Source organism: Siniperca chuatsi, linkage group LG4, assembly GCF_020085105.1.
Source record: "Siniperca chuatsi isolate FFG_IHB_CAS linkage group LG4, ASM2008510v1, whole genome shotgun sequence".
In the NCBI taxonomy this organism is placed as follows: domain Eukaryota; kingdom Metazoa; phylum Chordata; class Actinopteri; order Centrarchiformes; family Sinipercidae; genus Siniperca; species Siniperca chuatsi.
This window is the reverse complement of record NC_058045.1, coordinates 12,195,622-12,211,326: the sequence shown is the minus strand read 5'-3', so window position 1 is coordinate 12,211,326 and position 15,705 is coordinate 12,195,622. Positions and strand designations below refer to the sequence as shown.

Genomic DNA, 15,705 nt, shown 5'->3' with positions numbered 1-15,705 from the left:
ATTTCAACCAACAGTTGTTACACCATTACTGTAACAATATGAAATACTACTGATGGAGAGGAGGCTTATAAAATATTCTTGTGAAAAATTAGCTCTAATTTAAATGTTTATGTTGTTGTTTTTTAATGTGATGTTACATTGTATATGATGTCAATCTGCACTGCTTTGTTTTGGGGTCCTGTTATTTGAACGTAATATTTCTGTAGTGCCACCTGTTAATAAACCAGTACTGAAAGCCAGATCAGTTGTCAGCCCTTTTTAAAGTATTTTCACATAATAGTTAAAATATTACTAATTGATATGGAAGAAAGGCCAAATCAGTAAATTGTTAGCTTTGTGGCGCCCCCTGTTGATCGTCGTAAAAATGGTTGTAGTAACCATATCCGGGTGAAAGTGGCAACATGCTTTTTATCAAATTTTAGGCTAGTTTATTTGATAACACGGGAGTTATGCCTCTGATAGTGATGTGTGGTTACCCCTGTAGTGGTAAAACACGAAGGGCAGAAGAACTGAAGGTGTGTTTTGAACAGAAAACTGACCGAAAGGTTCATATTGTGGGAGACGGAGCACTGGGCGTTGAGAAAAACACTGTTTACGCAGGCAAGTTAAACTAGCTATGTCGCCATTCAGTTATTTGTTACGTGTTTGTATCTGTTAATATTGTGTGAATATTCAGAGTCCTGTTGGAAAGTCCTCAACCTATTGGCTATCCATCAAACCGCAATTATCTACTGGATGAGCGCCTTCGCGGTGAACTGAAGCTTAACTGGGGAAGAAACGTGATGAATAAGAGGGGAACCAGTTCGCTAAAAAAAGATAACCTGTTATTAAAATAGACCTGTTTCTGTAGCGTTGTTAGGTGTCTGAAAATACTGTATGCTGAAATCTGATAGGAGTATTTAATTCGTGTTCTACGGAGTATGTGTGTTTATAGAGGGTTTGGGCAGCATTAACTTAATTTAATGGTATTTTGAATGGAGTTTGGCGTGCGAGTGTCATCACTGTCGTATGATAAAGGTTTTCCTGTCAAACCGTAGCCTTTTCCATACGTAAGTCGATATTCTCTTTACAGAAGAATCTATAGTTTTCGCTTCTTTTACATACCGGTAATACTACTATAACTTAAACCACTTAGATATTATTACATTTGGTTTACAAGATCATTTTCTCGCCAAGAAGTTCCAGATATCAGCAGCTAAAACGTTTTTAAGCTTTTCAGCAATTAAAGCTTAAAACTAGTCGAATAATCAATTAATTGATAGAAAAGAATTTATCACCAACAATTTTGATAATTTAATAAGCAAAAGAAATACACAGGTTCCAACCTCAGATGTCAAAATTGGCTGCTTTTCTTTGTCCGCTCTGATAGGAAATTTTCAGTATCTTCAGTATTTGGACAGTTTTTTAGACAGTCAAGCAAAATAGCAATATGTCAACTTGGGTCTGGGAAATTGTGAAGGCCATTTTTCACAATTTTCTTAAATTTTATAAATCAAACAGTTAATCAAGAAAATAATTAGCAGATTAATTGGAAATGGAAATATTTGTTAGTTGCAAAAACAAAAACCCACTTCTGTGGTTTGAGATCACTGCCACAAATAGACAGTCACAAAGAAGACTGGATTACTAGAAAGTAAGTAAGGTAGTATTTTGCTTACTCCTGTAATTTAACCTTGTTGGATATGTTGCAGATTCCCAAAAGGAAAAAAATGTCAGAGCATCTCTGAAAGCTGAAGTAGAGAGGTGGGTTTTTCAGATCTGTTTTTGGATTAGATTCATCAGTGTTCTACCATCTCAGCCCTTTTAACCTTTTATATATTTGTTGTTTAGGAAAGTCAACAAGGATGACATTGTAATTCTGGATTCATTAAATTACATAAAAGGTAAATCTTGCTAACAATAGTATGCTATGCAGACATAATTTGTTTATGCTTTCACCTTTTAAAGTTGAAATACCCTACAGGCTACCGCTATGAACTGTTCTGTCTCATCAAACACGCACAGACACCACACTGCCTTGTAAGTATACTAGTGAAATAACTAATGGAGTTTTAATATCTAAAAACTATTATCCAAATATTAATCTCACAAGTCAAAATTGCATGCTTTCTTTTGATGAAGGTATACTGTCTGACGTCAGATGAAGTGAGCTCAACGTGGAATACCAACAGAGATGCTGCTGAGCAGTACACCCAGGACATGTGAGTAAGAAGCCTCTATACATACAGTAAAAGTGCATGTCAGTCTCTGGAAGGGGTGTCTTTACCTTTTGGATAGGCTTTAAAAATACCTTTTATGCCTTTTTATTGTCAAAAATGACCTCCGTCCAATTTTGTTTTTGTAATTTTTTGTAGCCTTGATGCGTTAGTGCTTAGATTTGAAGCTCCAGACTCCAGAAACCGATGGGACAGTCCTCTCTTCACCATCCTGAAAGACGATACACTTCCATATGAAGCCATTTCTGACGCACTTTTCAAAAGAAAAGCACCCCCACCTAACCAGTCTACACAGAGTGTAAGTGACATACATGCTACATGTTACACGCATACAATATTCAGTAGATGTATGTGCTGTCATGCTGCCTTTTTGACTCTCTAATGTTAATAGAGATATTCTTTTTCTCTGCAGCAGCCATTGTCATCTGCAAACTTCTTGTATGAGTTGGACAAGATCACACAAGATGTGTTAATGGTATGTCATCTTATGTTCTTTTGGATTTTCTGTTCATTTGCCAGTCAGTCAGATTTCTTCCTGGGATATTTTGCTGGAAGCAGTCTGTCTTTGGAGTTATGTCATATTTCAAGATCACCAAAGTGAGACCTGCACATTGAAAAGTAAAAATAATGGACTGAGGAGACATATTCAGAAAAATAGTTGGGATTGAAATGTTTGCACTGTTGAACAGGTGATTTGTAAATTGAAGTTCAAGCCAAGTCGTAGACTTTCTTCAGTGCATAGTAAGATAATGCAGGTGTTTATAGCCCACTAGCAGGTGTACTAATGCCATGTTCATGTTATATCAGAGTTGTCGTAATTACCAGTTTCCAACTTGTAAATAGTGTTCACGTCAATGTCCAAGACGTATTTATGACTGGCAAGCTCAGACACCTCTGGAAACGTCGCTATATCTGGCTTGGCACTTTTAATAATGATAATACGGAAATGCCTGAAAACCAAATGAACATGGACATCTCACGCCAGTCAAAGTCCGCCGTTCACAGTAATTAAACCCAAATATAGTGATATATTGTCAAGTATTTTTTAACCCTGATGCAGTCAACTCATCATTCCATCATTCAACCATCTTGAGTTATCTGATGACGTGAACCCTTGCAGGTTGTAAACATGGGAATCTTTCAAATGTCTACCATCCATCCCAAATGATGTGAACATGGCATCAATAGCACATCAAGAGAACAGAGTCAGTGGCAACTTATTGGCGAATAGCAATTAGCAGACAAAAAGCATCAAATATAGTCAGTAGGTAGGCAAATAATTACAGTACAGGAGCTAAGGTGTTTCCAAAAATACGATATAAAAATGTAATTAAAAAATGTGGTAATCTTTGTTCCAAATTCACTGCCCTGCCGCTGGGAAGATTCTTATCAATACTGCAGAATGTCAAGATGTACTCTTGTCTACTTGTATACATGATTGGAGGGTGTGTGGAACGTGACTTCCATGTCTGCCTGAACTACCATGAGGCTCTATTATTGCGACATGTGATGCATATATTGATGCTTTTTCCCAATGCTTAATGCATTTCTATTATAAGACAGATAGGAGGAATGGCAAGAAACCAGTCATGTTGTCCAAACATGACGTCAGCATTGACGTCAGAATCTCTTAATGTGTTGGCGCGTACAGGAGCGTCATAATTGTGTTAGGTATCTTTTTGTCAGTATGATCAGTAGACAACATGTTCCGGTGCTTTATATCTCAGCCAAGTGAAGAATGTAATTGTTTTGATTTCTGCTTCACTTGGTAAGAAGTTTTTGGGTCAAATGCATTACAATCACCAGTTTGTCCTCCCTCTGTAAACGGGTGACCTCATGGTTGCTTCCTGTAATTATATATCTACCTATTGATGTGCCTGAAATAGTATGTTCTACATTGCATTTTCTTCCATTCTGAAGTCTGTATGGACAGTAATGTTTTCATTTTTGCACTTGTCATTTTTTAAAACAAATTCCCTGTAAATGCAATGAATAATTAGAAGAACAAGTACTTTTCTAATCTTGAGTCATCGGTCCATTTAATTCTCATTGAATAATGATCTTGAGCTCCCTACAAACCAAAGCACCAGGGGAGCTGCATTTTTCAGTAAAAACATTACCCTCTGTATGTAATGTGTTTTGATAAAAGTAATTGAAATGTTTCAGGCAATTTTTAACGCACAGAAGACAAGTGTTCCTGGGGATCTCATTTCAGTTCCAGGAGCTACAGAAAAGATATCCTTTTTACATATCCTATGTCCTCATGTTTTATTTAAAACACAGTTTTGAAGAATCATTTCACATTAAACAGATTTTAATAGTTCTGTTTTCATATGTGATGTCACAAGGTGTCCGGGTGGCAGTAATCTTTCACAGCTAATGTCTGTCTGTTATTTGTATTACCTCTGTTGTGATGACTCATTTTCATCATCTATCTCCTAAGGAAAGTCATAGCAGCAGGAGGCAAAGTACTCCATATCAAATGACTTGTTAGAAGGGGAAGGTGGATGAATGCATGTCCATCAAAGAACTTAAATGCAAGGCACAGCAACCAATCACTGTTAAAGGTCTTGCCTGTAATAACATACTGTGGGATACGTATGGAGGAGAGAAACCAAATTGCATAGATTAGTAGATTTTTATTGGCAGCTGCACTGTCCGACATTCTCAGAAGCAAACACTTTGATTTTCCTCTTTGAACATGTTGGCCCAAGCAGAAACTGACGCGCTGGTCAACCTTTAATGACAGTTGCATTATTTAAATTTGAGATTACGTCAAACATTCAGTACTTTGTGTTGTTTCATTGTGTTGCTCTCCTTAAAGGTTCAGATGTGGTACTGTGACCTTCACATACCTTTGGTCTGTTAGTTATCGCCTCCTCAGTGTTCAGCTGTACTGTAGAAAACTTTTTCTCTTTTCATGTGAGAACAGCTTGCGCACAGAAAGACTTGTACTCAAATGACCTTAACCTGATGTTTAACATTGAGCTCACCAGAAGCATCAACATGGCAGAGCTGAGAAAATTACGGCGCCAGTTCATCAGCTACACCAAGATGCACCCAACAGAGAACACTGGACACATTTCCAACATGTTTGTGCAATATTTAAATAAGAGTCTTCACTGAAATTTTATAGCATTTATTTCTTTTTTTTTTCTGTGACAAATAAATATATTTAAATATTTGTTGCATGTTTGTGTGTTATTGGCCATTTTGAAATGATCCAATTCGATTACAAACATTTATGAGCTGAAATACCAAAAAGCACTGCATTTTTTAATGAGAAGAAATTAGTATCAAAGTAAATATTTAAGTCACCTGACATATGTAATACTTACATATTATATACAAACAAAGTCAGTCTGGAACACTTTCCAGTCAAAGCTCAGCACTTTCTCAAGTACAAGTTAACATTAATTCCCCTTGCGTTGTACTTGACCTCTTGGTGACAAGAAAAACAAACAGTACTTAGCTTTCTTGTTCAAAAGCTCCCTGTTTCTTCGTGGAATTTGTAAGCAAAATATTGCTGACTAAAGCGCCTTCAAAGATTTTGTATTATGTAAGAAGATTGTGAGAAAAGCAAGAACAGGAAGTTGTTTACAGGAATTTGTACTTGCTTTGCTTGCAAATATAACTAATTACTGTTGATTACTTCACTGGAATGACTTGAATAAAGTGTGATTATGTACACAATGTATTGAGAAAAATGTATTGAATATGTCAACATTTCTGACTTATTCCATATAACACCAATAGAAACAATAGTGGGAGAATATGTAAACATGATTTTATTGAATGAAAATACACTTTTCAACACATTTTATAATTGTATTTCACAAGGTCAGTCCATTGAGAAAGCAGCCTCTCAGAAAAAAAGAGGAGCATCAAGGAGGCGGCAAGTGGTATAAAATTAATAGTAATTAAAGACAAGATAAATTATGAATTTCACAAAGGGAAACAATGTGATAGTGCTAAAAAACATTTAGCATTCACTTGTTTTTTTATTCACTTATGTTCTCATAGTTTTTTTCTTCAGAGGAACGGCAGTGCCAAAGATTCTGTCCCAGTGGCTGAAGAAAGGAGCGTAGTTACTGCTCGGCTTCTGGTGGTGCATGTCATGAGCCGGTGCACCACCCAGCAGACCAAAAGGCACCAGGTGGTTGAGGGTCCACGGCAGGTCATAGCCTGTGTGGTCCTCCACAGACATCCAGATACTGAAAACTGTGACGCACCATGTGGTCAATGGGTGGCACTTTAAAAGAATTGGGTCCTGGTTGCTCCAGAGTCCAACAGTAATCAGCTCAGGAATGCTGACCTGCTCTGTCAACCAAGAGAAAGGTGCCATGTATTCATGGTGGATTGCATGGATCCACCGGTAGAGCTGTGGATGCTTGTGATGTATGAAATGCCAAATATAGTACTGAGTGTCAAAGAGGAGAAGTACAGCCAGTCCATCAATGAATACCTCATATAGAGTAGGAGCATCCTGTGGCAGTGTTGGTGTAGGCAGTATGAACATGCCAATTATTACAGTTGGCAGAACAAAGAATGTGTGGTTATACAGCACTGTCGTGAAGCTCTTAACCATCATTCTCACTGTTGGCTGCTTGTCTGGTTGGATCTTGTACTGATAGACTAAAGGCACTCTTTCTCCCAAGAGGTCTAGTGCAGCAAAAGGTATACTGAAGAAGAAATAGCTGGAGAAGGCGAGTAGGATGGGGAAAAAAGGAGATGAGATGAGAGGCAGGTGGTGAAAAAGCAAATAATCCCAGAATGGCTGCAGCAGATGGTCCGAGGCCCTGGAGGGCATGAGCTGCAGAGACCGCTCACTGATGTTCAACATCTCGCTGTGGTAACACTGAAGGCTGCTGCTGCAAGTCTCAGGATCATGAGAAAGTTCTGCCTTTATATAGCGGAGTTCAACGAAGAGAGGCTTTTCTCTCGATCAGAACAGACCAGCACACACACACAGACACCCAGCAGCTCAATGTTGACAAACAGACCTTCACAAGAAGATTAACCAAAACCATTCAAGCACATGCATTAGATAAAACAAATTGATAAGCTTTAGAATCTGTTTATTTAAACATTTTAAATCATGGAAGGAAGGATGACAAAAACATTGTTTGTAAAAGTGAAATATGCCCCAAATATTTGTTTTCTAATCTGAGTTGCAGAATAGACCCTTATTTGTGTTTTAGAGAAATTTCCCAACATTTTAAAATTAAACTACAAAACAACCGCTTATTTTAGTGTTGATGAAATCATTCACATGGCATATAATGTTGTGTCAATACAGTTTAGGAGAAATCATCAGAATGCTTTTTGTAACTATTTTTCAAACGAAGAATTTGGATACCTTGAGCTGATCATCATAAAATGGTCAGACCCATTTTGTATTTTAGTACCTCTTTTCTTGCACTGTCCATTCTCCTGATATAAGAGGATTAACCAGGAAAGCTAGATTAGAACGCTGGACTACTTGAATTGACCAGGTTATCTTTTAATACACTTTGTAATCTGATCAAATGACCTGCATGCATTTCTTGTTTACTAATTGTGTCCATCCTATTATTTGTAATAACTTGAACAGTTAAACCTTGATAGATGTGCCAGAGATGAATACAAACTCATAAGTCCTCTGATTCAATCCACACTGAATCTTCAGACTTTAAATGTCAGATCAAAATATTAACACTTCTCACACTGAATGATCATAACAACACGATTTATTGGGGAAAATGCACAATTTCATTGAAATCATGTATCAAATAATGTCTTCACAGATTAAGGCAATAATGTTCTTCTTCACCAACTACTTCTTGTCACTGGTTGCCTTCCTTGAAACCGTTTTGTTGGTGTTGGCATATTTTTGTCGATCATTTCTGAAGAGAAAGAAAAAAAAACTCTTATCCCTTTAACCACAGAAATAAATGCCATTTTTTTTAATGAATAAAACATTTCTACTACTACCATTATGTTTTAATCAGTAATGTTAACAATAAACTTGCGTGGACCTTGATGTCATTAGGTGGCTGTACCTGCTCATTTTGACTTTGTTTCTGCATCCCAGTCCTCCCTCCCAGTGGCAGGTGCGTGCACCTCTCGTCATCAGGCTTCCACAGCTGATGCACGGCTTTCCGTTGCCGTACGGCTGCAACAACACACAATGTAGGTATAAAATTTTCAAAATGTTTCCATTCAGAAACAAAGTCTAACATTAGCATTTATACAACCCCTCTACTCCTCTGCCTACACCTGGTCTTTAATAAATACTTTACACTTCCTGCCTGGATCTTAATCTATATGCAACACTTCTCTACTTAATGTAAACAATGACAAGGCGTGGGAATATTTGTTAATAAGTTTGAGATGTGCATTATTGATCTGATTATGATCTTCCCCTACGCATACAAAATGATTGATATGAAACTAAATAATAGGGATAACAGTATAAGCTCCGTGGCTAAAATGTAATGTCATGTCAAGTATATAGCTCACCTGTTCTTTGGCACAGTAGCCACAGATCATCCTGGTGGCCAGTTCCATGGGGTGGTCCTGGTCCTCATCGTGGCACCCATCACAGGGGTAAGCCCGGCCACAGCAGGGAAACCTGAGGGCAGTCAGTGGCACAAAGCTTTCACGATATTCTACATGTTCTCAGAGCTCTCAGAGAAGAAATGAGATGGGACACAGTGATGATCATACCTTAGCCAGCGATGGCTCTGTTTGTAATGTTTGCATGTTCCCTTTTCCGGCAGTGGCTTCCCCTTTTGCACAGCAGGATCTCTTATCGTTTTATAATTAACAGCACAAGCACTTGAACCTGCACGGGGATTAATGTGTAGCTTTTTATATAACAATATGATGTAACATTGTATAGAGAGCCAAGTGTGGCAGTTTGTTTATTTTAAATCTTTGCTGATCCCTTTGTTGGCAAATGTAGGTTAGATCTGACCTGTTTTGTTGGCACGTGGCTGAATATACTGGAATCTTGTGCTGTCAGCAAGAATACTGAGTTTGCTGTGGCAGTGTTCACAATTAAACTCCTTTGTTTGACCATAGGAAATGTTCTGATGAAAATGAAAGACAAAAACTCCTCAAGACATATCATATATCAGTTATTTCTGGTGACATTTCACACAAAAGCAGGACATGTTTCATCACCTGCGCAGGGCCCTCCTGGGAGCAGCTGAGGCAGCCCACAACGAGTTCACACTCCTGAAGCACAAGGTCAGCAGGTGCTGCATTGTGAAGGTCCAGGTATCCCAGGACATCACTGTAATGGTGCAGCATGCAGGGCCTGAATGCAGCATTGATGCTTGCACTGCACTTTTCACACTGAGCTGTGCAGGGTGTCCTTCCTGTCAGTGGCAGGTCTGCAGTTACCTTACACCTGCAGAAAGTACAAATACAGTCAAGCAATTGTAATTTGTGATGTGGATATGACATTTAGCTCTTTTTCCTTACCTGTTACATTGAAGACAAACTGTGATTTGCTGGGCCACAACAGTGGCTGTGTTCTCTCCCAGCCTCAGTCCCAGCAGCTTCACCTCTGTGCCTCTGCGGGGATCACTGATCTTAATGTTCTCCACCAGACGACTGGCTTCCTCCTGCTCCAGCTGCTGCCCTTCATCACAACCTGGATCCTCCTGCTGCACTGACTTCCCTCCCTCCATTGTCCTCTCGCCTTCTGTCTTTCCCAGTTTTCCTTCATCACTGACATCCTCATCTGCAGCAGCAGTGTCAGAGGCAGGGTCAGATGAATGATCGTTCCCAGATTTTTCACACACTGTTGCCTGGAGCTCCTGGTATGGTATGAACTGCAATCCAGCTCTTTCTAAATCAATGTCTTTTTTCAACTGCAAAAACATTCAAAACAAGAAAATCTTACTATCAGCATTGATAATATAAAGCAGCGATTTACAAGTAATTTCACTAAATTCAAAGAGAAAACATACAATCACAATTCACAATCTGTACGTGCAGGTTCTCACCTGCCTGGCGCCTTCAGTGAACAGTCTCTCCAAACTACGATCTAGCCAGCGAAGAAAAGGCCGGAAGAGCAGCTCTACCTTTCCCAGAAGCTGATTGGTTGCATGCTTGGCTTGAAGCCACTCTATTGATGCTTGCTGTACATGTCTGTGTAGCCAGAGATTTACAGAAATGTCAACGCCAATTACTCTAAACATTAAATGTTAAAATAAACTGCACATGTTTTTACCTTGCCATTACTGGTGGCAGATCCTGGTCCAACGGTACGTCCAATGTGAAAATCTAAGAAAATGTATCAAGGTGATGAGGAACTGTTCTTTTCATGTAAACCATTCACTGTATAGTATATTACAGAACCTGTCATGTAAATGGAAGAAGTGGTCTCTACCTCCTGGGGGTAATTGTATGGGAAGCTCATCATGATGACGATTTCTTTCAAATCAAAAGGCTAGAAATTGAAATGCAGAGTTAGTATATTTCCAGATAATACTGTAGAGTCATTTCCACCTATGTAACCTACTGTCAAACCAAAGCATGACAAGCGTAAGAAAAGTTGGTTCATTAATGATTTACAGAAAATACTGGTGGATGATGGCCTCCGTAACAATGCTGATTAGGTTGATTAACAGTTCTGATATGCCAATAATATTTATTCAATTAAATGGTTGACTATGTTTTACCCTATACTGGGAGGTACTGGCTACGAAACACCATAAGTGAACAGTGGAATAGCAAGTACTTGTTTTCAAATCAGCCAAGTTTTAATCACCGCTTTATCCCATTTCCCATTTAACAAATAGGCTCAATGTAATCTCAGTGGTGCATCTTTTTTGATACAAATGTTATCCAATGTTATCCTGTACTAATTAACAATCATTCTATAAATCACCATGGATGCTGAAACAGCATAGTAGGAATTGTTCTACAATTTATTGTCTGAAGAAGCTTCAGTATTTGTCTTCAAATACAGTCTCACTCTGTTAATCAATTAAGAAGAGACTAGTTCTAATTCACAAATTAAAGTGAAACTAAAACTCTATTATAGAAATAATAATATGTGGGTGGATTTTTGCTCTAAGCTCTCAGAGGAGGAGAGGGAAAAGAAGGTAGAAGAAAATGTTTACCCAGTCTGGATCAGTGGCTTCTACAGTTGCCCTGAAATAAGTAACTTTCCCATCACTTCGTTCCTGAATAATCAGCTGGTCTTTGGGAAAACGTTTCTTCAGCTGCTCGATCTCGGTGTCTCGAAGCTGCTTGACGACATCCTCTGTCAGGTCACACAGCTTGACCTCCTGGAGGATGCTTGGATGGGGTACTGGTAGCATCCTCTGCGCAGGTCTTGTGTAATTGCTGGGAACAGGCTGGCCATCCAGTGGGGACAACTGTGGTGGATGCCAGAAGCGACATCTGTCTTCCATGGTGCAGTGGCCTGAGATAAAGTAGCGACAGGGGCGGCGGCTAGCTGCTGGGACAACCCTGGAGTTGCTAGTGGGAGGAGGCCTGCGCCCCACATTTCCCACAGGGACCTCTGAGTTTAGAGATGCTACATCTGACTGGCTGGGTGTCCTGATGGTTTTCTTCTCATGAGCTTCAGCATCATCTCTTATGTGTACGAATCTGCATTTCTTCCCAAAATTGCAGTGTCTTCCTTGAGAGAAGAAGCGACAAAGCGGCTGTGTATGAAGCACAGGCTCTGATTCACCTGTCTTCTCTGCAACACCATGGTCCATCACTATTATCACCTGAATGAATGAATACAGTAACACAAATTATAGACATGTATCTACTTCTTTTACTTACATATAAATACTACAGGGCCAAAAGTAAGTGCACAAACATTACACCCATTTGTGATTTGTATGGGCATTAATAATGCTGCTACAGTTTTGGAACCTGCCTACAGGTATTTTGCTCTCACTTAGCCAAAAGAGCCTTTGCGAGGTCGGGGCACTGATGTTGGGCGACAAGGAATTTGAAGTTCTTCCTCACCAAACTGGGAAAGTCATTTCTTTATGTGTACAGGGGCACTGTCATGTTGAAACAGACAAACTGCTGCCTCAAAGTCGGAAGAAAACTTTAGATGAAAACATTGGTTCCCAACCTTTTTGGTTTGTGATCCCTTAAAATAAAGTAAAGTAATATCTACTTGAGACCCCTCATCACTGGTTATAGCCTTAGTGTGCACATGAGTTGTGAGCAGTTCAACTAAGGAGTGATTTTCCTTCTCAGATTGTTTAATTTGAAGGATCTGTGGAGGCCTGAAGAAGATAAAGTATCCAGTATTTCACAAGAAATACTGGGGTCTTGGGACCCCTTGAGGGGTTGCAAGTTGCAAGTACAACTGAAATAAAAAAATGTGTCTGCTACAGCATACATATCCGCTCTGTGAATCACTTGTCCTGTATTCTCCTTTGAGAACAAATCTAAAACCAAAAGGGAGAAATGTACATTATTTGGTTTCATGATGGCGGTATCTGTTTATCAAATCAAGTATCTTCCCTACAGTGTAACACTGGCACTCTGGCAGCCTGCCAGCTGCTGTCAATCAGACACAGACACTAACACGCTCCTCCAGCTAGCTGAGACAAAGGAGCATTTCTGATATTTCCCCAAAGACCTCCTTTCTTCCTTTTAGTAATACAAAACGATTAACTAAATGTGATTTGAGTTGGACTTTGGCCATATAATGTAGCTTCATGATCTGTAAGAGGCCTGGGCAAACATCAACATCAGACTGGTCTCTGTTAAATATCTCAGATGTTTAATGGAATGAAACAGTTTTATTGCCCCACGTGAATGATCTATGTGAAATATCTATGAAGCTAGAATTGCCCATAAACATTTTTGTTGGAACTGATTACATTTGGCCGAAGAGGGGGCCATTTATCGTCCGAATCAGTATTTTATTTAAGTAACGTTACCCTCCTATTTACGCCAATGTTAACCAGCCTAGTGTTCACTATGGACAGAAAAAGACCAACGTTAGCTATCTACTTAACTAGCTAAACTTTACGTACAGTTGACAGGGGGACGTGTCTTGCTAATGTTAGTCATTTCATTCAGATCAAAGGAGTTATTATTGGAAAATGACATTACCTCAAATATAAACAAGGCTCGGCGTAAAAGTGTATTCGGTGTAATGATGAAACTATAAGTGTTAAAAATACTTCAAATAACCTTTTAAAGAGTGGCCTTACCAGTTACCTGTCCAGTGATTACACCGTGGACTGTAACCGTTACGTGCTACACGAAACGTATTCGTGCAACAACAACAGCGCAGTAATATTGCGTCATTACGTGCGACAAAAAGGTTCCAAAACGGTTGCGATAACAATCCGGTCCGTGATATAACCAAACGAGACTACCACGTGTAAAGGTTATGAAGATTTTAGTTACAGGCTGTCTGTCGAAAGGTCCTCTGTTGTACACTGGATAGAAATTGGTTTTGTCGCCCTCTACAGTTTGGGAGTGGAAATGGACGCGAAGAGTGCACTTTTTTCCCCAGGTTCAAAGTTTATTCTTGAACATAGCATGTTGAGAAAACAGTCTCACCACAAGGTCCATTTAGTAGCGGCTCTGGAGTTTTCAATCATATCACATGATCTTTATCAGCAGATGGAGTTTGCCCTTAAGGTCTTAATGGAACTGTAGATTTCCTTGTAGGTCTGCGTAGTAGTGAGCCTGTTAAAGTACTAAAACGTTTCAAACATCAGAATGATGAAAAATGAAAGCTGTTGTACTTTCTCATAGATCTAACATTCACTTTATGTATAGGAATGTTGGTATTTTATAAATTTTCCACTAAATATTATCCAGATTGTGCACTTGGTTTGCATGAAAATAGACCTGCTGGTAAAATCTGTACTGCATCAGTACAAGTGCTCACTTGAGCGCACCTGAACACACCAAAGAAACACTACATATACTATATGTTTTTAATATTTTATTGCATTTTGTGTTATTTTATTCTATTTTTGTTTTTATTTAAAGTGTGACTTGTTTGATTGTTTACTATTCCTTTCTCCCTTTTCCTCTTTGTTGGTCTTTATTTCTTTAAGCGACTGAGTGAACAATGCAAGAATTCCAGTGTGCTTGTACTTGTGTATCCCTGTAAAATGGCAGATAAACTCACAAGAACTTGAGCAGAGACATGGCACTAACAGAAAGTTTGAGAGTGAAATAGGATTTTGGAATAATTTCCCATACTGAACAATTTATCATAATGTGGAGAGCGATATGTTACCAGTTACCCAGGGTGTATGAATAATTTGCTGTATTGTTGCACCCAGCTGTCACTTGATACCACACAGTGAGCAAAGCACAAGCAGACGTTATAAAGATGTTATAAAGTCTTTATCGTAGCAGTTGTTTCTGGTTGGAATGTCTACATTCCTCATTCATAAGATATTCACCTTGTGATTGTTACGTGGGGATGGATCTTACAGATACCAGTGTAGATCTTTGGATAAGATGCTTAGGAAACAACTCTGCTGCAGCCTCTATGAAACAGCCTGAGGCTCAGCTACAGAGACTATTTGAGATCTCCACTCTTCCCCATTCTTCTGACTGTGTCTTCCTACTTTGTCTTGTGCCTTCCTTTCTTTGTTTGCGACATCATAGGATAAAGGTGGGCATGGGTCCAGCAATTCAAGATCCAACCCAGCTGTTGCCACAGCCTCTATACTACTGCACTGTGCAGGTGTCACCATGTTCAACCGTGCGTTTCTTGTGCTGCCAACATCAGTGGCCCAGTGGGCATGGAGGCCACCTGTGGACCTGCCGCACAGGGCTCCGTCCCTGCTGGAGCTGATTGCTGGGGTGATAGGCAACCTCCTGCTCTTTGACTTCCAGTACTTCATCTGGCACCTGCTCCATCACAGGATCTGCTGGCTGTATGTCACTTTCCATGCCATCCTTCATAATTACTCATCTCTCTTTGCTCTTGCCACTTAGTGTCTCAGCGGCTGGGAGCTGGTCTCAGCAGGCTTTTGGATCATTCTGAGTCCTGTGATCCTGAGATGCCACCTACTCACCACATGGACCTTCATGGTGTTGCATGTCTACGTTTCTAAAGGGGATGACTGTGGCTATGATTTCCCCTGGTCCACATCACGTCTCATACCGTTTTGCACCCCATTTCAGCCACTGGGATAAAATATTTGGCACACATGCTGATTTCAGCTTCTCTACTGCTATGAAATAGAAGTCTATAACACTATTGGTAGCAGCTATAGATAGAGACTGGTGCTTTTATGTGTTTGTTTTTACAGATTATGTGGATATTAAAATGTAAAGAGGTGAATGTTGAAGAGAAATCTACATTTTCCTTTACACACAAATGGAGGCATGTTAGTTTATTGTATTTGAAAAACAACACTGTCAAAATAAGATGTGTTAGAGTTTCCTGCAGCTTTACTGGTAATGAGCAAATCTGCTCATCATATCTTGAAGAATTTGAACTATGTGCACACTCTAAATAATGCCTAAATGCATC

The 15,705-nt window shown here is 39.3% G+C and overlaps 4 protein-coding genes across 7 annotated transcripts; 2 read left to right on the top strand and 2 right to left on the bottom strand.

The window, feature by feature from the left end:
• The first annotated feature begins 345 nt into the window (after nt 1–345).
• Nucleotides 346–5,400, top strand: kti12 (KTI12 chromatin associated homolog). Of its 2 annotated transcripts, none has more exons than XM_044192074.1 (9): nt 346–600; nt 1,692–1,743; nt 1,831–1,883; nt 1,964–2,019; nt 2,122–2,201; nt 2,355–2,514; nt 2,632–2,691; nt 4,383–4,451; nt 5,199–5,400. In XM_044192074.1, the coding sequence occupies exons 1-9, from the start codon at nt 450–452 to the stop codon at nt 5,340–5,342; spliced, it is 825 nt and encodes a 274-aa protein (XP_044048009.1). In that variant the 5' UTR covers nt 346–449; the 3' UTR covers nt 5,343–5,400. The 2 variants fall into 2 exon arrangements, with proteins under 2 accessions (XP_044048009.1, XP_044048008.1); XM_044192073.1 differs by having other exon boundaries at nt 348–600; nt 2,629–2,691.
• A 149-nt stretch (nt 5,401–5,549) lies between these two features.
• On the bottom strand, nt 5,550–7,791 carry ch25hl1.1 (cholesterol 25-hydroxylase like 1, tandem duplicate 1). Its single transcript, XM_044192072.1, has one exon. It carries the CDS (start codon nt 7,057–7,059, stop codon nt 6,226–6,228), a length of 834 nt encoding a protein of 277 aa, XP_044048007.1. The 5' UTR covers nt 7,060–7,791; the 3' UTR covers nt 5,550–6,225.
• Nucleotides 7,792–7,927: 136 nt separating this feature from the next.
• Nucleotides 7,928–13,595, bottom strand: si:dkey-24l11.2 (uncharacterized protein LOC100034462 homolog). 3 transcript variants are annotated; one of them, XM_044192069.1, is made up of 12 exons: nt 13,308–13,595; nt 11,336–11,953; nt 10,600–10,659; nt 10,441–10,493; nt 10,214–10,358; nt 9,687–10,078; nt 9,384–9,612; nt 9,175–9,289; nt 8,925–9,042; nt 8,718–8,829; nt 8,258–8,370; nt 7,928–8,101 (listed from the first exon to the last, which is right to left on the bottom strand). In XM_044192069.1, the coding sequence occupies exons 2-12, from the start codon at nt 11,939–11,941 to the stop codon at nt 8,032–8,034; spliced, it is 2,013 nt and encodes a 670-aa protein (XP_044048004.1). In that variant the 5' UTR covers nt 11,942–11,953; nt 13,308–13,595; the 3' UTR covers nt 7,928–8,031. The 3 variants fall into 3 exon arrangements, with proteins under 3 accessions (XP_044048004.1, XP_044048006.1, XP_044048005.1); XM_044192071.1 differs by having other exon boundaries at nt 13,389–13,595; XM_044192070.1 differs by having other exon boundaries at nt 13,409–13,594.
• A 688-nt stretch (nt 13,596–14,283) lies between these two features.
• On the top strand, nt 14,284–15,367 carry LOC122875159 (cholesterol 25-hydroxylase-like protein 1, member 2). Its single transcript, XM_044194001.1, is given in 3 exon segments — nt 14,284–14,297; nt 14,839–14,905; nt 14,907–15,367. Coding segments are annotated over 3 exon segments (540 nt in total). The 3' UTR covers nt 15,366–15,367.
• Nucleotides 15,368–15,705: the final 338 nt, after the last annotated feature.

Coding starts and splice junctions, on each gene's coding strand:
- kti12 (XM_044192073.1), top strand. CDS start 450: ATGCCTCTGATAGTGATGTGTGGTTACCCCTGTAGTGGTAAAACACGA. Junction 1,744..1,830: donor CTGAAAGCTGAAGTAGAGAG/GTGGGTTTTTCA, acceptor TTTGTTGTTTAG/GAAAGTCAACAAGGATGACA. Junction 2,692..4,382: donor TCACACAAGATGTGTTAATG/GTATGTCATCTT, acceptor GAAATGTTTCAG/GCAATTTTTAACGCACAGAA.
- ch25hl1.1 (XM_044192072.1), bottom strand. CDS start 7,059: ATGTTGAACATCAGTGAGCGGTCTCTGCAGCTCATGCCCTCCAGGGCC.
- si:dkey-24l11.2 (XM_044192069.1), bottom strand. CDS start 11,941: ATGGACCATGGTGTTGCAGAGAAGACAGGTGAATCAGAGCCTGTGCTT. Junction 10,494..10,599: donor CATACAATTACCCCCAGGAG/GTAGAGACCACT, acceptor ACATTTTCTTAG/ATTTTCACATTGGACGTACC. Junction 9,290..9,383: donor CCCAGGAGGGCCCTGCGCAG/GTGATGAAACAT, acceptor CATTTTCATCAG/AACATTTCCTATGGTCAAAC.